This window comes from Lytechinus variegatus, chromosome 10, assembly GCF_018143015.1.
Source record: "Lytechinus variegatus isolate NC3 chromosome 10, Lvar_3.0, whole genome shotgun sequence".
In the NCBI taxonomy this organism is placed as follows: domain Eukaryota; kingdom Metazoa; phylum Echinodermata; class Echinoidea; order Temnopleuroida; family Toxopneustidae; genus Lytechinus; species Lytechinus variegatus.
Genome location: NC_054749.1, coordinates 8,439,662 through 8,463,869, shown reverse-complemented (window position 1 = coordinate 8,463,869; position 24,208 = coordinate 8,439,662). Strand labels below are relative to the sequence as shown.

General features: G+C 40.1%; 1 protein-coding gene across 1 annotated transcript in view; it reads left to right on the top strand.

Annotated features, from left to right (window-relative positions):
* Nucleotides 1-24,208, top strand: part of LOC121422801 (protein flightless-1 homolog) — a 69,066-nt gene that overhangs the window by 29,360 nt on the left and 15,498 nt on the right. The window contains exons 12-19 of the mRNA XM_041618005.1: nt 7,856-7,989; nt 9,238-9,350; nt 10,820-11,059; nt 12,441-12,556; nt 13,110-13,239; nt 19,842-19,923; nt 20,585-20,672; nt 21,311-21,424. Of these exons, the coding sequence (XP_041473939.1) occupies nt 7,856-7,989; nt 9,238-9,350; nt 10,820-11,059; nt 12,441-12,556; nt 13,110-13,239; nt 19,842-19,923; nt 20,585-20,672; nt 21,311-21,424 (1,017 nt within the window). The remainder of the gene's footprint in view (nt 1-7,855; nt 7,990-9,237; nt 9,351-10,819; nt 11,060-12,440; nt 12,557-13,109; nt 13,240-19,841; nt 19,924-20,584; nt 20,673-21,310; nt 21,425-24,208) is intronic.

The window sequence follows — 24,208 nt, the reverse complement described above, 5'->3', positions numbered from 1 at the left end:
TTGCCATGGGCATTCCTCCTTCAGACCCTCTTATCGGTGGCCAGATGTTACAGTCATACATGTTATGCTGCTATATTCTGCTACCGCGAGAGGCGTCACACATCGGGCTGTGACCACAATCTGACCCCGTCAGATTCGGGTGAAGTTTCATTGTCGGCGGCCGCCCTGCCAGGGGCGGCAAATCGTAAGAAATCACCCGTGCCTCTCATGCCTTCTTCTGCCCCGGCCACGCCGGCGGAGCCCGCAGAAAGAGAAGAAGAAGAAGAGGTCGAAGGAGAGGTTGGCCAGCCCTGCTGCCATGGGCGTTCCTCCTTCAGACCCTTGTGTCGGTGGTCAGATGTTACAGCTATTCATGCTGCTACATTCTGCTACCGCGAGAGGCGTCACACATCAGACTGTGACCACAATCTGACCCCGTCAGATTCGGGTGAAGTTTCGTTGTTGACGGCCGCCCTGCCAGGGGCGGCAAATCGTAAGAAATCACCCGTGCCTCTTGTGCCTTCTTCTGCCCCGGCCACACCGGCGGAGGCCGCGAAGAAGAAGAGGTCGAAGGTGAGGTCGGCCAGCCCTGTTGCCATGGGCGTCCCTCCTTCAGACCCTTGTGTCGGTGGTCAGATGTCACAGCTATTCATGCTGCTACATTCTGCTTTCGAGTAGTGCGGGTTCACCCCACCCTCGACGTCTACTCACCCCGCTGATGCCCCTGAGCATCAAGCGAGACAAGTGGGCAATAACCACCAGACACCCGGGAAATCCTCGAGCGATTCTGTTAAATCGCCAGCCAGTGCACCGACTAACCGGGTGCCCCAAGATCGCGTGTGCTTTCCAGCATTTTCGTCGATCTCAGAGCACGTGTCCCAGCCGACACGCGGGGCCACCCCGGCGCTTACTGGACAACCTCCCGGTTCAGTCCATAGAGCGAGACTCCCTTTACGAGGACAACCCCTATCCCGCGGGCGACTTTTCAGTAAGCGCTCAGGCGCTGCTTGACAAGTATCTACCTCACATCTACCCTCCGAGCGGGGGTATTGATGAAGCAAGGGAGTCCATATTTTCTCGCCCCGCCTCTTCAGGCGCTCCGAGCTCAATCGGCCGAATTGGGGGTCTCGGAGAGTGACGGGGTCGCTCTAGACGAGGCGGCTCCTACGACGAGGAAGCCGCCAGCTCCGTGGGTGTAAACCCACCCCCGCTCTGCTGCTGCCCGGAAGCGCCAGGCTCCGGCGCCGCCGTCTCGAAATTTTCAAGCCTCTCGAGGCTAGCGAGAAGGCAGAGGCAGGGGGGGGGGCGATTATTATGCAGGTACTCCCGAATTCGCCCTCTACGTCAAGCTCACATACGGCGACGACTCCTTCAGCGGTAACCCTCTCCATTCTTCCCCCTAAGCGGGCCCGTAGATTGGAGGTATGAATCTCTTACATACCGCATGCCGCACTTCTCTCGTGAGAATGTTTGGCTGCTTTGAGAGGACAACCTATCACGTCCGCGGACCGTCCGCCCAGGCGACGGGACCGTCGCTTTTCTGGCCTGAACCTCACTTTCTATTCGAAAGTAAGGGTGCCCTGTCTTACTTAGCTCCTACCCTTGCAACGCCAGAGTCAGGGCTATAGTACAGACACCCGTTCTCCAGCGATCGCCGCTGAAGAGAGGGCGACTCTGATATGAGCACCATCACCGCTCAGCGGTATGTCTCACTATCTCATAGCTCTCCGAGCTTATGAGTATGTATATCGGATCTGAATGTCACGGCGATTAAAAGTTCTCCTGTGCTTAATAATCGCTATGCCTTCACCACCCGATGCATTATGGTTATGTTAACCTATTTGTCTCGTATTCGGGCGGCTCGTACGAACCCTGCCCGAGCTGCCATCACCGGTCGTCCCCCCGGACACCGCCGGCAGCACCCGCACCGAATACGTGGAAGGAATCAGCTTTTCATATGCTAGATATCCCTCCTGTTGACATTCACAGCTGTTCCCCGAGTCTTTCCCGGTTGGGTAAACATCATCTCGGAGGAAAGTAACCGCCGTACATCTCATGAGATTGTTGGCTATGTACGTGCGTTCAAACTTGTTTAAAGCCCCAGGATTCTCTGTCGGCATTCTATGCCTACTTTCTGGGCACACCCACCGTACCGGGTCGGCGAGTTCACACCAAACTGTACACCGCCAGACCATCGGTCGAGCTCTAACTGTCTATCTTATAGACTGCCCTCTATGTGGGTCAATCTTGCGGGCGTCTCCGCCGCTCCCTCCTTGTGCGGAGTGGTCTACGGTGGATGTCTTTACCGTGCCCGTTAGTCGAATCGGCTTCTTTCTTAGAAATTTTTTCACGGCACACTCGAGTCGCCCCGCATGCTGCTTTCATCCTCCTTCCATGCAAGGCATGTGGCCAGGGTCACCGCACGACCGAGGATGATGTAACAGTGGATGGATGTATGCTTATGCCTTCCTAACCACGATCACTACGACCCGCCTTCTCTCGGGCCGACTGTGGATGAGCCTCTCCATGTAAGTGATTTACTTCACTGGAGTTCTTCTTTTAGAAATTTAGATTCTCATCCCCCGCTGCTTAGGGCGTCATTTTTGCCGCCCCCCCCCGCAGCTTTTTGGAGCTCCTTATCTTACCGATATCGGACTGTTCCACGCTGCCGCAACCGGCGCCGGCGGTGCTCGCTCTTACGATCACCTGAGAAACAGGCCTTGTGACTGTTTTCATAAACAACTGGTTCTCACCGCAGACTGATGGAAATTTTGTGATTACTTCCTCAAGTCTCCTTCGCTTGTTTCTTCAAGCGAGAACTTCGACACTCTTAGCCAGTTTCCGTCCCTAACTTGATAGGACAGGGCCGTTGCTACCTCATTCGATTCCGTTGGGAATGTAACGGTTGAGGTATCATATCTGGCGTTGTCTGTTCGTTTAGAGCATCTCTTGATGGTCGTTTACACGTAATATCGTGACAGATTTTTTTTCGCCAGCTCCCTCTGGCGTACACTTGCTGCTGCTAGGGATTCCCCCGCCCAGCGGACAGCCATCGCAGCCTAGCCTCACGGGCTCTCTCGGCGATGGTGGCTTGAGCCAAGCCACCTCTTCCACCGCGGGCACTGCACCCTCAGATGGGTGCTTCAATCAGTATGGGAGAAAGGGGATCCTGAGTTCTCTCTCGATCACTCGGTCTAACACACTTTTGTCGTGATGTGTACCGCGCTGTATCCCTGACACGCCCGGTTGAGCTGTTTTGACCAGACTGCTCTATTCTACATAGGCAACATGTCCGCGGCATTCCTTATTAACAGGATGGCACTCAGTCGCTTTCTCGACCCTTGTCTGCCTTACGAGTGGTTTTCTTCCTAAATCCCTACTGTCCGTCGTTCCTGGTCCCCTTCGGACCGCTAGTAACTTTTTACCACAGCTCTCTATCAGAATTCTGCAGATTTCTGCCCTCACGCATTTGAGACAGATATCGAATTCTGGGCGTTTTCTCCCACGCGGAGGCTTCCCCTACAGAAATTTCCAAGCTTGCAGGAAGCGTGCGACTAGCTTGCGCAAGCTTGCGGCATGCTAGTAACTAGTAACTAGCATGCGGTTAGCTTAATAAGTGTGTGATATGCGTGCAGAGTAATAGTTAAGCGATCTTTTAGCGAGCAGGGACTGTTCGCTAGCATGCACTCGCTTATTAAGCGAGTGCCCTGCTAGTCGCATGCTAGTTACTAGCAAGCGGCACGCTTAAATTTCGGTAGGGGTTCTGAGATATCTCGCCTTCTCAGGTTGGTCGATTGATCACTTACTGAGCCTTAAAAGCTTCAGTTTTCCGATCACGATTCTTGTTGAAATTTTCAACAAATTTCGATTCTTACGCTCTAGTCAGCAGGTGATGTTGTTCTCCTGACACTAGGCCGAGGGCCCATGATACTTAGTATTCCTGAGTATACAGGGCATTCCTCTCGAGGACATTTTTGAGGGCCGCCTTTTGGCGCTCAACTAACTCCTTCACTTCTTTCTACTTGAAGGACATTCCGTCCAGCGAGGCGAGATTTGCTGCTTCGGCGCTTAAAGCAGCTGCGGCTTTTTCCCCCTCTCCCTAAATTTCGTTGTTTTTGTTTTTTCTTTTAAATTTTCTTAGGCTTACAATTGAAAACATGCCTCCCTACGGCAGTGTTGTAGTGCCTTGATGCTCGGCCTTGGCCTTGAGGCGCCTTAAGGCCTATTTTTTCAAAGCCTTGGCCTTGAACATTCAAGCCTTGGCCTTGAGAGGGCCTTGGCCTTGGCCTTGAGGATTTTGAGCCTTGAAATTTCAAGGCATTTTCAAGGCATTTTCAAGGCTTTTTCAAGGCATTTTGTATTTTGTACTTTCATTTGTTTTATAAAAGTAATTACAAATGTTTCAATTGTTCTGTACATCTACTGACACTAAATACTACCAGTCAGCAGCAGCAGAAGCAGTAAGTGTACTTAGCAGTGCCATCAGTTGCAATTATCATCACATAATTATGTAACAAAGAGAAGTGATGAAAATTAATATTGTTTATTGGTAATATGATGTAATCATGACTAATAAGGATAATGACAATATCAATAATAATGATAATAATTATGATTATGATTATAGTCAGTGGCGTAACTACAGGGGGAGCATGGGGGCACGTGCCCCCCCCCCCCCATCGGCTGACTAAAAAAAAGGAGGAAAAGAGGGAGAAAGGAAGAGAAACGTAGTGGGAAAGAAAACATTAATGTTCATTATAATGTTATAATTATGTTATGTTACATTACATAAGAAACATTTTTTTCATATAAATGAAACATAATTGGCTCAGGGCATATATGTCTTCATTGTTCCTGGTGCTCCCATTTTCTGTTTACCGAGATATATAATCCTGCTATACTAAAACCTCCCGTTTTCAAGTCAATATACACCAAACTACCAAATATATTTCCTCGCACTTCGAGTTATTCTTTTACATGTACAATAGTATGCTTTTTTTTCATGAATACTTTAAGTGATTGTCCCATTTTAAGGTCTTAATATAAAACATTTCCTGTCTGTGCTTACGTTCGCAGTAGTGGATTGGTGAAAGATGTCTGCTCTCCATCAATTCCTAGAATGATTCCTTAAAATGTCCCTTTTTCTGTTTTCTGATCTGAATATCAAAAATTTTCAGCTCGCGCTTTGCGCTCGCATCATTTGGTTAGTGAACTACGTAAGGTCTTCTTGAATTCTTACAAACAAGCCTCAAAATGCCCCTCTTCAGGTCTGAATTTCCTAAATTTTCAGCTCGCGCTTCGCGCTCGCAAGATTTGATTAGTGAGATGGGTATGTTAATCATGATTACAAGTGCTTTATGTGCATGTTTAGATGTAATTCTAACAAAATCAGCAAGTGCTTATTGGCACTCCCATTATATGACTATGGTGAGATGTGTATAATCTTAATAGATAAAATATTCCTAAAATATAGTCCTTAAAATCTTCCTGTTTGGGGTCAATATTTACAAAAATTTCAGTTCGCGCTCGCATTATTTAGCGAGACAGGTACGTATCATGATTACAAGAGATTGATTGTAATGTCCCTTTTTATGTTTGAATATCAAAAATTTTAAGCTCGCGCTTTGCGCTCGCATTATTTGACTAGTGAGATACATGTCCGTACATTGGCACTGTCCTTATAAAAATCTCTATTAGGTCAGTATACCTGGCAACTGGGCGTGCTTCGCGAGCTCACTAGGCAGTTCCAGGTTTTTGCTGGTGCCCCCAATGCCGTGACCCACGGTACGCCACTGATTATAGTGATTTTATGACAGGAATAATTCTGACAGATCTGACTGCAATTTTGACAACAATTTTCATACTTTAAAAATAGCTTACTTACTAAAGAATGATAACAAGGTTGATTTCTATTCCATTAGGTTTTCCTTGTATTATTTTCTTTGACCAACAAGAATGTTTTAAGTCTTAATGATATTCTGAAAAGATTCGGTAAACTTGAACACAAACTTCAATTTCGTCATTTCCAAATGGGCTATGGCATCAATGGCATGATGAGCCAAAAATTTTGAGGGGCCAAGCATGGCATACAGAGCAAAATTTTAGGTTTCAAAATCAACAAATTTTGGATTGTGCTTGCATAAATTATTGTTAAGTAAGGTTCGCATTCAATTTACACCAAAAAAAAAATGCTTAGAATGTCTAGTTTTTAGGTCGGAATATTACAAATTTTTGAGCTCGCGCTTTGCGCTCGCATTGTTTGATTGGTGAGTTATGTATCCTATTTATGAGTCACTAAATGCAGTCCAGAACAGCTTCCTTTTCTGGTCAGTAAAAATTTCAGCTTGTGTTTTGTGCTCGCATTAATTTGTTTAGTAAGTTGCACACCTTTTTCATGATTACGAAAACAGCTTGAAATATTTAAATTTCATTTCTTATTACATCTTATTACAGCATCTCGCAAGGATGCCCTTTTAACAGTGATTAGCACCATAATTGACCCAAAATCGAGTTTTACAACTTCAAAGTTGATTTTTTTTTCAAAACCACTTGCTCGCTATGCTTTCTATATAAGCCTAAATCAAAATACCTGTCTTATCAATTATAAATCACTTAAAAAAGCTTTGCTGAACTGCACCAAAATTCTCATTTTGACTTATATTGTAAGTGCATATTTGGCTTTGACCTCCCCCCCCAAAAAAAAAAAATACATTCTGCCTCCCCTGTACCAGGTAGAGGAGAAAGACATATGTTGAGAATGGGCATGCCAGGATCAGATCACCTTGGTAATAATAATTATTGCAATGTGAATCGCCTAGAACAATAATTAAATGTTTTATGTCTAAATCTAATACAGGATCTATCATGAAATTATTTTCGTTTTAAATGTACAAGGGTCAAAAATTTTGCTCGCTCACACCTTTTATAAATTTGGTCCTGTGTGTCATGTATGCTGCCTAAGCATTGTTGTCTAATTTTTTTTCCATATATTGTACAATTGAAATGCCTTGGCCTTGGCCTTGGCCTTGAGGTTTTCAGGCCTTGGCCTTGGCCTTGGGTTTCCATGCCTTGGCATCAGCCTTGGTTATTGAAGCCTTGGCCTTGGGTATTAAAGCCTTGGCCTTGGCCTTGGCCTTGGCCTTGGAGGTTTGAGCCTTGACTACAACACTGCCCTACGGTTTGAGTCCGTGCTGGTCTAGCAAATCAAGTAGATGTATGGAGTTATTGAAGTAAATTATGAAAATACTTACCTGATTTTCTTATTTACGAGATAACTCATACATCTACTTGATACCCTCCCACCGACCCTCCGCCTTGCGTAGCAACATGTTTCAACGTATGGGCTTGCGAAAGGTGAGGAAGATGGACGCTAGTTGCGCGGTGATCATGGGTAGTAAGCCTGAACGGGAGAGGGCGCGCTCGCGCTTTTTAAATCCTTGGGAGTTCTATTCGGGTATGGCAGTCCAGAGGGCTGAACTAGCAAATCAAGTAGATGTATGAGTTATCTCGTAAATAAGAAAATCAGGTAAGTATTTTCATATTTCAAACCTTGTGAGAATAATCAGAATAAATATGTGATTTGTTTTCTGCTGAACCCTAGTTCAATCTATTCACATTCATAGGGAAGATAAATGTAGATGAAATTCAGCCATTTTTCTTCGCAATTTGCTCTTTAATAAACAACTTGAGTATCTTATTAAATTGGAAATTGCACTGCAGTGTATCTCTTTTCCTATATGTATGTATACATTTAAATGTACATGCAATTGTGCCACATTTATATTTTTTCCCTATAAACACAATCAAGATGTATATACATTTTCTCTTATTATATAAATAATTCCATTTTTGATTTCATGATTTCCTCCTTGTTTAGGCCCAAGAGCTGGATGGATGCCTTGGAGAGGCCTCAGCTAGATTACACTGATTTCTTTGCAGCCAATTGTGGAACCGAACCAGGGCTACATATCTGGCAAATTGAGAACTTTATCCCAATACAGGTAGAAGAAGGTAAGTTGAAACCAAAGTGGGATATGTTTGGTTTTAAAAGATTTCTAAAGGGGCAGTCATTCGGGGGCCCTGTCTTGCAAAGAGTTATTATGCATCCAATCAATCGCAATTGTGGAAAGCCAGCAACATCTAAAATGCATGTTTGTTCAAGATATTTCCCGATATATGCTGTATATTCATGCACTTATCCTTTTCTGGAATATTCAGTGTGTGTCTCTTTGTTTAGAAAAAATTATTACACTGATCGATTTCCATAGAGTTGCGATTGATCGGATCAATTGTAACTCTTTGTCAGATGGGGCCCAGGGTTCCATCTTACAAAGAGGTGCAATTGATCCAATCATTCGTAACTATGGAAAGCCAGCAACGTTACCATCTAAAATGCATCCTTTAAGATATTTTCTACATAAGATGTGTATTAATGCATTTGTTTTCTTAACATTTCAGTGTGCTTTGTTTACAAAGTACATTGTGTAAATTTCTTGTAGAAGGAATTATGACGTTGATGGAGTACCATACAGTTGAGTTTGATTAACTCGTAACTCTTTGTAAGACAGGGCCCTGTACCAACTGCACGGAATCATTGTTAGTGCTGACATAGCCCTAACAGTAGGCCCAGTTAATCTTTCAAATTGTGATGTTTAACATTAATCCAACGTGTAAAGAACATGTTCTTGTGACATTAGGCATCGCTGCAACATTCAACGGTCTAAAAGCCTGTTTTAGTGCGGCAGTAAGGGATGTTTTAGCCAGCGTATGCCAATAAATTTCCTCATTATATCCCTTCCCTTAATAATTAGAACTGCCTTTTCTTAAGAACGCAGAGTAATTTCTTGACATGAAGAATTTGCCTTTTTTTGTGTGTGTAAAATTGATACTATTTAAAAGTTTTTGTCTATTTACACATACAGTTTTCGTATCAAAGATTATATGCAAATGAGTGAAATATTTCCCTTTCTCTCCTACAATTTGAATTAAATTTATTTTATGATTAAGTATAATTGAAAATATAACAACTTCATAAGCAAACAACTTACAAATGAATCAAGAGAATTCTGACTAGTAATAAAAATCAAATGATTTGACTACTCTATAAACTTATAATAAACTATTGAGAGCTTGTTTCTTATCAAATTACATGTAAATTGGTCATAGTATTAAATACACATAGAGTAAAGTACAACAGAAATAGTGTATCACATGGATTTGGTTTTAAATCTACTCTCTCTCTCTCTCTGTCTGGTGTAGCCTTGTACGGCAAGTTTTACGAAGCTGACTGCTATATCATCCTCCAGACCTTTCTTGATAGCTCCCAGAATTTGAACTGGCAGATCTTTTACTGGATTGGACAATCCTCATCGGTGAGATTTTAATGTAGTTTGAGTCGTATAGATATCGATCAGTTACTTAGATCTTGTTAAGAAAGAAAAAAACCCAATATATTTGAACACGCAAATACCGTTTTTACTGTGCTCCGTACCTCTGATGGAAAATTGGAAAAGGCTAATTTTATTTAATAGGTGATAAAGAGGGATGTAACTGTTTGCCCATTTTATGATGGAGCTGTCTAGTTTTTATTTCTTGTGCAATTTAAACCATGGCCCTCACACAAAGACCAGATACGGTGAGCATGCGTTTTCTGTTGTTGTCCCTGCCCTGTGGAACAAGCTCCCAACCTACATTCAAAATACTCCCTCTATTGAAATGCTCAAATCCTCATCATCTTTTTTCAACACTAGCATAGTGGTTTTTTTTTAATGTTATGTTATGGATTCATTGTTTACATTAGTCATCTTAACTGTGCGCTTTGAAACTCCTGCATGAAGTGCCCTATAAATATTATTGTTATTATTAATATTATTATTATTAACATAACAGGATAGATGGAATAGTTTGCTCATTTAACGTCAAGCGTCTGTAAACAAGAGAGATTTAATTGTTTACCTATTTATGATTGAGGTGTCTAATTTTGATTTCTTGTGCAAAGTGACAAGAGAGATGATTATGTTTGGCCATTAAATCTCAAGCTGATCTCTGACAATCAAGGCTGGATGGTAAAGCAGGGTTCCCAGTCCATCAAGGAAATCAGGGAAAATTTTAAAAAAATTCCAGTCAAGTAAAAGTCAGGGAATTGATAAAAAAATACCTCAAATCAGGGGAAAATGCCTCAAATAAAGGAAAAATCAGGGAATTTTGATCGTCCCCAAAGTCGAAAGCATGGTAATCAGTCGGACTGTGTTATATTTTGTTGCATATCATAACATCATCCATTGAATGACTGGTTATGGTTGTTTTTTTTTTGTAGGTTTTTTTTACATGTAATTCACTGCAGCATCTTAGAAAACATGCACTGGGACTGGGTTTGAATAATTAGGCAATTGTTATCCTTCATCAGGGAAAAATCAGGGAATTTTGTTTTCTTGAAAAGCTGGGAACCCTGTTAAAAGGAATAAACAAGTACACCTCTCTTGTAAGAAATCAATATGATTTTAAATCGAGCTGTCTAATTTTGATTTTGGTGCTGCTTAACCAGAGAGATTCAAAATATTTTTTCCTATTTATGATGGAGCTGTCTGATTTTTATATCTGGTGCAGCTTGACAAGAAAGATGATTACACTGTATCTTTGCCCATAAAAAATCGAGATGTGTAATTTTGATTCCTGACAACCAGCTGGATTATAAAGCGGTTAAAAAGTACATCTGTCTTGTCAGAAATCCATATCATTTATTATTGAGCTTATGTTGATGTTTGTGCTGCATAACAAGAGGGATTCATCATATTTTTTGCTCATTTACGATTGAGCCGTCTGATTTTGATTTCTGTTGCAGCTTGACAAGAAGGCCTGCTCCGCCATGCATGCTGTCAACCTGCGTAACATGCTGGGAGCCAGGACACGATCCATCCGGGAGGAGATGGGTGACGAGAGCGATGAATTCATGGAGCTCTTCGATCACGACATCGCCTACATCGAGGGCGGTACAGCCAGCGGCTTCTACTCTGTGGAAGAGAATACCTACATTGCTAGAATGTACAGGGCGTCAGGCACGCAAAGTCTGCACCTTGAAGCGGTAAGACCAGAGACCTCAGTTTTGTCTACAGGCGCCGCTTTTCCAACATATATACAGTGCTTCAACTAGTACTGATTTTCAGTATTTAGTACTGAGAATGAGAAGAATACTGTGGGTTCATGCAAAATACAGATTTTCAGAACTTCGAACTGTAACTGATTTTCAGTAGTTAGTAGGGGAAGGCGGGGTAAGTTGTGACAGTTTTTGCTGTTTGCATGTTAGAATTGATATGATTAATAATCTTGTCGAAATAAGTACCTTGCCTTGAAATTTAATTCTTCTGAAATATTTTCCACCTATATATAACTTTCTATCCCCAAACTGAAAGTCATCGTGACCTTTGAAAAAAACGATGTCAAATGGCTCAACTTGCCCCATATATGGGGTAAGTTTGAGCCACCTTCTGGGGTAAGTTGAGCCACAAAAACTATGTACAAAATGTATGGGGGAGAACCAGCATGTCAGTTTTTTGTTTAAAGTCTTTTCACTTGCTAATTCTCTATAAATACTAACATCCTGTAAAAGGAAAAGAGCAGTCATGTAAATTTGCTCATTTTAGCCTGCATTTCAATCAATTTTTATGGTTTGTTTGTTTTGCCATAGGAATTACCATGGCTCAATTTGCCCCATGCTGTTTGGCTCAACTTACCCCAGTCCGAACTTAGTGCGATAATTTTGTATCCACACATTTATTATACATCCATCATATAAAAGACTATGACAAGAACGACGATCCATACCTGGACTAATAATGTTGTTATCATGTCTTTATTATATTTAAAGACGTGTGTGTTTATAAAGCACTTATCTATTTCACACTCTTTTTTACTTTTTTGGCTGAAATTCATATTTTTCCCTCTAAAAAACTACTTTTTGTTTCAAAGTTGGAAACAATGTGGTGGGGTTAGGGGTTATGCTATGGGTCATCAATACATGACACCACCACAATGTCTGACTCATTCATTATTGGCCTGGGGCTGGTGGCTCAACTTGCCCCTATGCTCAACTTACCCCGCCTTCCCCTACTGAGAATGAGAAGAATACTGATGGTTTCATGCAAAATAGTGATTTCTAAAATTTCAGTTTATGTGTTGTCCTATGGTCCATGGTATTTTCTTAAAATACTGATTTCCTCAACAAAGTACTGATTTTCAGATTTTAAAATAGTGAAATGTTCTTGTTCATGTTGGCAGCTCTGTACATAGGCATATTTTTGTGTACCATTATTGAGGTTATTTTCATATCACCATTAATCTACTGCAAAAATATGACTCTCCAACCTTGATACATGTCATTATAATTCCATAATATTGATTATTTACCCTTGTATTAAAATTCACATGTCATGTTATTGATAATCTCAGTTTATCCTTCATCTCAGGTTCCAATGGATCATGAATCGTTAGATACCAAATATGTGTTTGTCCTGGATAATGGGATGGACATCTACATCTGGTACGGTCAGAAATCAAATCCTATCACAAGGTCAAAGGCCAGGTATGTTCATCTAAGATTAAATAAGATTAAATTAAAAAGTGAAACGAATGCTAAAAGAGACCTCTCCACTCCAACATCAAGTAAGTTCTACTGAAAACGTAGGAGAGGAATTGATCAATGGATTTTCGAAAAATACAAATATTTTGTCTATTTTCAATGAATTATTCTAATCACTTAAGTCATGTGATCTTTACTTACGCCTGTCCGACAAGCTTGGCGCGCAGATGAATTACTCTCATGTGCCCTATGCTGGCCAGATATGAGTAGATGAGGACTTGAGGTGGCGCTATTAAGGCGGCTGCTTGTTGTTGCTTTAAACTAAATAACTGTTTGAGGGATGATCAAATTCTTACCTTGCTTACATGTATGTCTGCTTATGAAATGAGAATGAATTGATAAGGTTGTTGGGTTACAAGGTCAAAGTTCACAGACGCCATCATTTGAATATGATTACCATTAGGAGTAGCTGGGAAAGTGATTTTTATTTTGAACCCATGTTAAAGTGACCAACAGCCTGTAATGTTCATCCCCTTTCCTATTCATCTATGTACAGGTTGATGTGTGAGAAAATCAACAAGATGGAACGCAAGAACAATGCTAAGATCACCATGATGTATCAAGGTAGTGAGGTGGAGGATTTCTGGGAACCTCTTGGAGGCTACAGGGAAGACTTTGTACCACAGGTAAGGTTTAGTGAAGGATTTAAATGTAGGGAGGATTAGATCTAGTAAGGGAGAGCATTTAGGCACAAGAGATTTAATATCACCTAAGTTCGCGCGCGTTCGGAATGCGCTCTGAACGGGGATTAAAAAAGTAGACAATAGACCCCGTTCGTTCAAGTTCACTCACGTTCAGAATTCTACTGAAGGAGTGAGCCGAGAAGAGTATTGATTTTCATTGTCTTCTCGCACAAAAGGGGGTGTCACTGAACGGCAAAGCGAACGGTCGGATTATTAATGAATGAATACATGCGAACGTGGTGATTAATTCAAGCCTTGATAGAGATTTCTTACTACAACGCTGAGCATTTCCCGAATAAAAAGGGATGATCAAACTTTGAGCACTTCTTAAGTTGGACGAATAAACACGCATCCTTGTATTTATTCATTCATATTGAAAGTTTATTATCAACCTTCCCCTTTTTAATTTCGACGGGCGTATTTGTTCATTTATAACAATTTTGACATTCAGTACAGATCGTTTGTCGAGAATTTTAAGACATTTCCCGTGTATAAAGGAGTGTCCAAACTTTGCGCTTTTTTATTTTGACGGACTATATTTTTTTCATTTATATTTAAAGTCAATAAATCATACATTCCTTACAAATCGTCTAACAATGATTTTAAGACATTTCTCGAGTTAGAAGGGATGTCCAAACTTTGCGCTTTTTAATTTTGACGAACGTATTTCATTTTATTAAAAGTTGATAGTCAGACAACTTAACGATGTCGGCGCTATCTCTGCGACACCAGGTCCGACGAGAAAGTCGGCCGCTAGTTCATCCTTGACATTTTTCTTCCCGTGGGTATCATTTATTTCATACTCTGACATCGTTTACGTGATCATAAAATAGGTTCTGACGTCAGACAACTTAACGATGTCAACGCTATCTCTCCGACATTAGATCAGGCTCGGAGGTCGTCCGCTAGTTTATTCTTGATATTTTTCTTCCCGGGGGTACCATTTATTTCATACCCTTACATCGTTTACGTGATCATAAAATAGGTTCTGACGTCAGACAACTTAACGATGTCGGCGCTCTCTCCGACATTAGATCAGGCGCGGAGGTCGTCCGCTAGTTTTTCCTTGATATTTTTATTCCCGTGGGTATCATTTATTTCATACTCTGACATCGTTTACGTGATTATAAAATAGGTTCTGACGTCAGACAAAACGATGTCGGCGCTATCTCTCCGACATTAGATCAGGCTATCTCTCCGACATTAGATCAGGCTCGGAGGTCGTCCGCTAGTTTATTCTTGATATTTTTCTTCCCGTGGGTACCATTTATTTCATACCCTGACATCGTTTACGTGATCATAAAATAGGTTCTGACGTCAGACAACTTAACGATGTCGGCGCTCTCTCCGATATTAGATCAGGCGCGGAGGTCGTCCGCTAGTTTTTCCTTGATATTTTTATTCCCGTGGGTATCATTTATTTCATACTCTGACATCGTTTACGTGATCATAAAATAGGTTCTGACGTCAGACAACTTAACGATGTCAACGCTATCTCTCCGACATTAGATCAGGCTCGGAGGTCGTCCGCTAGTTTATTCTTGATATTTTTCTTCCCGTGGGTACCATTTATTTCATACCCTGACATCGTTTACGTGATCATAAAATAGGTTCTGACGTCAGACAACTTAACGATGTCGGCGCTCTCTCCGATATTAGATCAGGCGCGGAGGTCGTCCGCTAGTTTTTCCTTGATATTTTTCTTCCCGTGGGTACCATTTATTTCATACCCTGACATCGTTTACGTGATCATAAAATAGGTTCTGACGTCAGACAACTTAACGATGTCGGCGCTCTCTCCGACATTAGATCAGGCGCGGAGGTCGTCCGCTAGTTTTTCCTTGATATTTTTATTCCCGTGGGTATCATTTATTTCATACTCTGACATCGTTTACGTGATTATAAAATAGGTTCTGACGTCAGACAAAACGATGTCGGCGCTATCTCTCCGACATTAGATCAGGAGAACAATATCATACTGCTAAAGGCGACCTCCCCCTTTAACAATTAAGTGCCCAAATCTAGTTACCAACAATGTGTATAGCTTTTTCATTTATTTGAATGCAGGATAAAAGAACACTGCGGATTAAATGCCTTGCTCACGAACATAGGTGCCGCGGCCGGGGATTTGTAGTGATTCTTAAAGGTATAAATGAAATCAAAGTGTATGTTATTGTGAGCGAACATATGAATCTCCTTTGACGCGGATTCGGGTCATAATTGTTTGGGTTTTAACAGAACTTCTAATCCAGTGGGTAGAAGGGGGGGGGTCGAATATATTTGAGCAGGATAAATCCCACTAATAACAAGTATACAGAGAAAAGCGAGGGAGTAGGAGATAATGATCACTCATTTATACATAGGCATATCATTGTGACCAATGTTTTTTTCTTGGGATTTTCATAACCATGATCGTTGTTGAATGAAACCATTTCCCCCCAAAACCCTAAAATTCGACATTGCTGTTTTGATAAATTCTTACTCCGACATCGGAGGATATTTTAACGACATGTAATTTGCATTGGGAAATCATAGTCATCTTCCATCCAAATATGAGTCTCGCTTTAAGTCTCGTTAAGTTGTCTGACGTCAGAACCTATTTCATGATCATGTAAACGATGTTAGGGTGTGAAATAAATGAGTACCACGGGAAGAAAAATATCAAGGATAAAGTAGCGGACGACCTCCGCGTCTGATCCGATGTCGTAGAGAGAGCGCTAATATTGTTAAGTTATCTGACGTCATAACGATCATGTAAATATTGTCAGAGTATGAAATAAATGATGACCACAGAAAAAAAAATGAAAAGGATGAAATAGCGGACGACCTCCGCGCCTGATCCGATGTCGTAGAGATAGCGCCAACATCGTGAAATTCTCTGACGTCAAAACCTATTTTATGATCACGTAAACGATGTCAGGGTATGAAATAAAGGATACCCACGGGAAGAAAAATATCGAGGATAAACTAGCAGACGACCTCCGCGTCTGATCCGATGTCGTAGAGAGAGCGCCGACATCGTTAAGTTGTCTGACGTCAGAACCTATTTCATGATCATGTAAACGATGTTAGGGTGTGAAATAAATGAGTACCACGGGAAGAAAAATATCAAGGATAAAGTAGCGGACGACCTCCGCGTCTGATCCGATGTCGTAGAGAGAGCGCTAATATTGTTAAGTTATCTGACGTCATAACGATCATGTAAATATTGTCAGAGTATGAAATAAATGATGACCACAGAAAAAAAAAATGAAAAGGATGAAATAGCGGACGACCTCCGCGCCTGATCCGATGTCGTAGAGATAGCGCCTACATCATTAAGTTGTCTGACGTCAAAACCTATTTTATGATCACGTAAACGATGTTAGGGTGTGAAATAAATGATTACCACGGGAAGAAAAATATCATGGATAAAGTAGCGGACGACCTCCGCGTCTTATCCGATGTCGTAGAGAGAGCGCTAATATCGTTAAGTTATCTGACGTCATAACGATCATGTAAATATTGTCAGAGTATGAAATAAATGATGACCACAGAAAAAAAATGAAAAGGATGAAATAGCGGACGACCTCCGCGCCTGATCCGATGTCGTAGAGATAGCGCCAACATCGTGAAATTCTCTGACGTCAAAACCTATTTTATGATCACGTAAACGATGTCAGGGTATGAAATAAAGGATACCCACGGGAAGAAAAATGTCAAGGATAAACTAGCGGACTACCTCCGTGCCTGATCCGATGTCGTAGAGATAGCGACTACATCATTAAGTTGTCTGACGTTAGAACCTATTTTATGATTACGTAAACGTGTCAAAGTATGAAATAAATGATACCCACGGGAAGAAAAATATCAAGGATAAACGAGCGGATGCCCTCCGTGCCTCATCTAATGTCGGAGAGATAGCGCCGACATCGTTTTGTCCGACGTCAGAACCTATTTTATGATCACGAAAACGATGTCAGAGTATGAAATAAATGATACCCACGGGAAGAAAAATGTCAAGGATAAACTAGCGGACGACCTCCTCGCCTTGTCTGATTTCGTAGAGATTTAGCCGACACCGTTAGTTTTCTGACGTCAGAACATATTTAACAATCATGTAAACGATGTCGTGGTATGAAATAAAGGATGACTTAAGGAAGAAAAATGTAAAGGATATTACTAGCGGACGACTTCCACTCTTGATCCGATGTCGAAGAAATAGCGCAGACATCGTTAAGTTCTCTGACGATTAACTTTTAATTAAATGAAATACGTTCGTCAAAATTAAAAAGCGCAATGTTTGAACATCCCTTCTGACTCGAGAAATGTTTTAAAATTATTGTTAGACGATTTGTAACGAATGTCTAATTTATTGACTTTCAATATAAATTACAAAAATGTATATATATATATCGTCCGTAAAAATTAAAAAGCGCAACGTTTGGACATCCCTTCACACACGGGAAATTTCTTATCATGAACTCAAAACATCTGTAATTGATCACCTTTTAAAAAAAAAAATGAAGAAATACGTCCGTCAGAATTAAAATGCGGGAAGTTTTGACTCGGGATATTTCTCAAAATGATCACCAACGATCTGCAATGAATCCCAAATCCATACACCGGCAAACTGCTTTTTTTCGTCACATTAATCACTTGGGAAAATCCCCCTGGACCCGGCTGTATCTGTTTCTAGCTGAGCAGAACCATTCTCCGTTCTGAACGGAGTACTTAAGCGCTTTCTATTGACTCCTTTGTTATTAGTAATCCTTGCGTTCGTGGGTAACGTGAACGGAGTACTTCAGCGCTTTCTATTGACTTCTTTGTTTACAGTAATCCTTGCGTTCAGGTGTATGCAGGGGGCACTACGAATGCGTTCGTTATGGGGATTAGCAAGACAATAGAGCATTCCGAACGCGCGCGAACTTAGGTGATATTAAATCTCTTGTGCCTTAGGAGGCTAAGGTCTGCGGTCAGGGAAGACTTTTCTACCACAGGTAACGGTTAGTGGAGGATTTAAAGATAAATTCCAGTTTTGGTAACGATCTCAAAATGACTTTTGACAGAATCTAATATAATGACCACCCAAGTGTCTGTTTGTATGAATAAAAAATATGTGCCAAAGGATTCTGGAAGAAATTGTGTAATTGCTGAGAAATAAGCGGATTCGGTCACTTCCGTCGGGGCTTTATTCCAGCAATATTAATACACTGTCCCACGTGTGCCTATCTGTGTTGGTGATCTTCAGTGTGAACAATTTTCAGCGTAGATTTCTGGATTTCACAAAGTTCAGCTTATGTAAATGTACTAGATCTAGATCCTCGATGATATTCTGACAATTAAACCTGGTCTTACAGACTTTCTCATGAAATCAGTGTTTACTGCAAAATAAGCGGATTCGGTCACTTCCGTCGGGGCTTTATTCCAGCAATATTAATACACTGTCCCACGTGTGCCTATCTGTGTTGGTGATCTTCAGTGTGAACAATTTTCAGCGTAGATTTCTGGATTTCACAAAGTTCAGCTTATGTAAATGTACTAGATCTAGATCCTCGATGATATTCTGACAATTAAACCTGGTCTTACAGACTTTCTCATGAAATCAGTGTTTACTGCAACTACTGGCATTTCTCTTTAAATGTAGGGAGGATTAGATCTAGTAAGGGAGGGCCTTTAGGAGGCTACAGGGAAGACTTTGTACCACAGGTAAGGGTTAGTGGAGGATTTAAATGTAGGGAGGGTTTAGTGTGGTTTGATGAGTTTTTAGGAGGCTACAATGAAGACTTTGTACCAAAGATATGGATTAAGTGGATGGATTGGAAATGTAGGTGAGTTTGGCACACCTTTCGGATGCTACGGGGAAGACTTTGTGCTGTACCACAGGATAAGTGGAGGATAGAAAACTTAGGGGGATTAGATATTGGAAGGGAAGGGCTTGGTGAGTTTGGAGAAACTTCTTTGACACTACAGAAACGAATTTGTATCATAGGTAAGGATTGATAGGTTGCATAGAGAGGAAAGGGAGGTTTAGATCTAGGAAGGGATGGCTTCGTGCGGTTTTAGGATGCCTCTACATGTAAGAGACTATATATTGAAGATACAGATTGATAGTGTGGATAGGAAAAGAAAGGGGGAGGGTAGATTCAAGGAAGGGAGTTTAAAGTGAGTTTTGTGAGGGTCTGGGATGCTACCATAAAGGTTGTCGTACAGGTAAGAATTAGAAGTGGGGAAATATAAGGTAGGGGAAGGATGAATTTTAAGGAAGGGAGATTACGTATTGAAAGATAGTGAGAAAGAAAAAAAGAGGAGAGATGAAGGGGAGGAGGGAGAGGGGGGACAAAAATAATTGTTGATTGGTGTTAGATAGTGAAGTAGGAATGATAGAAGAGAGAAAGAAGGGAATATGAATACAGGAGAGAGAAAGAAGGGGGTGGCAGGATCGCAGAAATAAAAAAATGATGTGGATATAGAAAGATGAAAAGGTAGTGATAGCGAGAAAAACGATCACCACTCCACTTATTTGAGACAATACATGTTTTTTATTTCATTTCACTATATTACAGGACTGGTTAAAATCTTTTGTCCCTGAGAAACCAAGACTGTACAAAGTTGGTCTTGGAACTGGATACTTGGAACTACCCCAAGGTATGTAATAGTCATATTAAATCAGCCTTGGTATCACTGATGGCTTATGTGTGTCTTGTTGTGTTTTCATCATTCAGGAGTGTTGAGGAGAGCTTGTCCAATGATATTTCAACACATTTGATACACTGTGATTTCTCTTTACTCTTCTTTTTCTTTATCAGCCCTGATACTTTTGTTTGTCAACACATCCAAGAACGATATAAATTATTTACATATAGTACCTTTGAAAGGTCTTCAGGTCATCATTATTATCATCATCATCATCATCAATCATCGTCATCATCATCTCCATCATCATAGTCCTCATTGTTATCATTATCATCACATTTCTGCCATCATAATCATCTTTGTTGGTATCACATCATTATTATCTCATTGTTATCATTATCAACACATCATCATCGTAATCTTCATCATCACCACCACCATCATCACATTAATGTCAGTCACCTTTATTGTCATTACCAATGCCATTACATCTTAACTTTGACACTAATTTAACTGGTTAGACACTAGGTTCTCATATTTATCTTACATTACAGTCAAGTCCAAAGTTTTATTTAAATCTGGCTCTGTCCCCATTGAAGAGGTGTGATCAGATTCACCCCACACCCAAGACAATCACTCAATTTTTAATCATTTGTTTTTGTTTTACTTTCAGTGGAATTACCTAAGGGAAAACCACACCAAACACTTCTTGAAACCAAGAATGTCTACATTTTGGATTGCAATGCTGATGTATTTATATGGTGAGCTCATTATTCATTTATAATTTGTTCCAATGCATCTACATGTACCTATTAATTGGTATGTTTGGTGAAATTTTATGTTGTTAATGTTAAGATAATATTCTTTTAAGATCCACAATTTAGAAACTCTACACTATGACACTTTCAGGTATTTGTCTTAAACCAGGCACACACTACATTGTAATAGCATTGGTGTAAATATTTCTCCCTATGAAATCACTAACATCAAAGTTCTGAATAGTCAAATGAATATTAGAATCAAAATCCCAGTCTGTTTCTAGCCTCCCTTTAGAGATAAAAGTAAATCCAATTCCAAATTGTAATGACATCATCATCAGCTGCGACTAGAATCCAATTTGGACTTTACTCCGACCACGAGGCTTGCAGCAAAGTAGAATTTTAATTTAAGTATTCTAAGCATTATGTCAAACTTTGAATTAAATGATTTTACTTCTTGGGACTTACATATGTAATGTACATTTAAAATGCAATTTGTTCAAAAGTCGTGTGGCAACGGATAGTGTGCGCTGGATTTTTGCAACAATTGGTTCTTGTGGAAGGATTTCAACCCATGCTCCTCTGATTAAGAGACACAAAACAGATATGACATGTAACATATCTTGCTTCCAATATGACAGGATCGGGAGGAAGTCAAGTCGTCTATGGCGAGCTGCTGCACTGAAGCTATCCCAGGAACTGTGCTCTATGCTCAACAGGCCTATCAATGCTACGGTCATCAGGATACTGGAAGGGTAGGTATACATTCCAGGGGGACTGTTTCATAAAACTCTTCATGAAGTTATGCATGATCTTAAAAACAGCACAGTTATGGAAAGCCAAGAGGGCTCTCTTATCATTTTTAATCACATTAATTTAATGATCCCATGCAACTTTGTTGTACTTCTCAAAAGCATCAGAAGAAGAAAAAACATTTTGATACTTCTTATTTGTTCACAAGCTTTTTGTGAATTCATGCATTTATAAATCCCCAGAACTTGACATTTTATTGTTTGCAAGGACAGACTCAAATTTGACTCTTTTACCAATTATACCATGTCTGGAGTAAAGACTAGACTCCAAACTCTCTCTCTCTCTTCACTATATTAAAAGGTAGATGCAGCAACAGTATATATTGGATCTTGTCTTACTACTCCAGACTCTGCATTGTACACAATGCAAATTTCAAAATCCAAAGGTCTGTGGCTGGAGACTAACGTTACTATGTGTGACATGTTATTGAACATTCATTCATTCTGATTTCCCTTCATTGTAGTAGGGGTAGCATGTGTGAGGTAACATCCAGCATTCTTCCAGATACCATCATAGATGCTGAAAGAGGTCCCATTAGCAATTTTCCACTTGCAGTGATTGCAGGACTTTTTATTGTACCATATTTCTAGAAATATTTATCCTTATGTGCTCTTGTGCTACTGCCCATGCTTTAGCTAGAGCTGCTGGCTCCATGACTCTGTGCATTTCAGGAATTGATTTCTGCCATTCACCTCACCTGGGTTGAGTGCAGCACAAAATGGAAAAAAAATTCTTGCTGAAGGAAAACATAACATGGCAGGGATTTGAACCCACGGCCTACTTTATGAAGGATGAGAGTCATAACCACCAGACAGCAGTGATGAAGCCTCTTTCTTTCTTTTCTCTCTTGAAATCTTTATATTTTACAGTCTTTTAGTAAATAATGTTGGTTTTAAAATAAATTTTGACACACATTTTAATGATTGTTGAATTCATGTTAATGCCTTTTGGAATATTCTTTCAGGGTTCCGTTGCATAAAAGTTAATAATGATAACTTTGCCATCCAAGTGTAACTTACATGGAATTGCAATATCTACTGCATATGACTTCTTGTTCATTGCATATGCCTGCACTTCCCTCATTTCTAGGGATATGTTGTTTGCTCCATCAATCATTGTTTTACCATGCATGTACCGGTAAATTGTGACACTGGTGATAAATCTTAATATCTTTAAAATGTGAACATGTTCAGGAGGTTTTTCACAAAGAGTCATGTGTGGCAGCACACTTAATTGATTTTATTTCTCAGATTAAAGGTAAAGAATGTAGTTGCAGCAATCAATTATTTTGCAAAAAAGTAGGCCTGGATCATTACATTTATTTTCAAAATGGTTTAAATGCTATTGATAATCACCCAAAGTTGCTTAAATGTCACATTTTGCACCTTTGCATCCATGAAATCACCATTTATTTTCATATTTCCTTGAAATTGTTTTTATTATGTAGGAAATTATCAAGAAAATTATTTTTTTCTTGACTCTGAAAGAACGTATAATGATGGTTCACATGGTCAACACCATGAAAGTCTGTGTGGGACTACAAATATTGGCATTATTGTGGTCCCACATGTATTCTTTCATGGTTTTGACCGAGTGTAACATCAACTGAAAAAAAATGCAAAAATAGACTTCTCATTTTTGTGTTGAAATTATGAGACTGCTATTTTCTTTCAATTTGCATTCATGCTTTGGAACTAGCAAATGAACATGATTCTGAAATACCTTTTTTAGTTTTCTTTCAGCAATTTCCTATTTTCCTACATTTCCTGTGTTTTTATTTCATTGGGTTTTACACTTCATTATCATTTTTTTTCATTTGTACTTTCCATGGAGCCGTGATTTCCCCCTTTTTTCAGCTTAATTTCAGCTTATTTTTTGCTTTCCTCTGTGCAAAAAGTAGGGGAGCTCTTTCTTTTTCAGACTTTTTCTACACTCTTCAGCTTTTTTTCAGATCTTTTTATTTGTGACCACTCACACCCCTGCTTTCAAATCCCTTACAAGTAAACCCTAGTTCAAAATCACTTGATCATCACCAAAACTAACTAATAATCTATTGAAATAAACAGTGAAACCAATTGTTGCTAAAAATTTTATTTGGGTATTTATCAACATTTTGTTATTAAAATTCAATAACAAGCATTTGAAATCTGGGCCAAGCTACTCTCATGGGTCTATTTGCTGGTAATCTGTTATTGATATGAAGGTGTAAAGAAAATTTCTTTGGATTATTTATGTTCCCTTAAAATTAATTCTAGTTGTGAAAATAAAAATGAGTAGAAATTCAGAATGGAATCCAATAAAATGACCAAGGATGTTTATTTTCAAATAAGAATTATGTCCCTAGTGAATCAGATAGAAAATGCATAATTGCAAAGGAAATGAGCAAAATAATCATGGGTTCCTGCATTGGGAACAGAGTCTCGAGTTGCCTCAATTGCTCAAATCTGGCCTGATTTACAACCCCTAAAGCAGTGTTGTCTTGTAATATACATATATGCCCACCTGAATGAGAACACACAAATTTGCTACTCAACACATTCATACCGCACTAATTATTTCATTGAGTAGCGAAGCAAGCACTTGGTTCTCAAAATATTTTAGTTGTTAATTATTGGTTATTCTCTGTAGTATAGACATTAACCTCAAAAGGTATATTTGAAGCTACTAGCTATTTAAACACACAGTCAATAAAAGACTTTACACACTGTAGTGAGTTCGCTCCCACT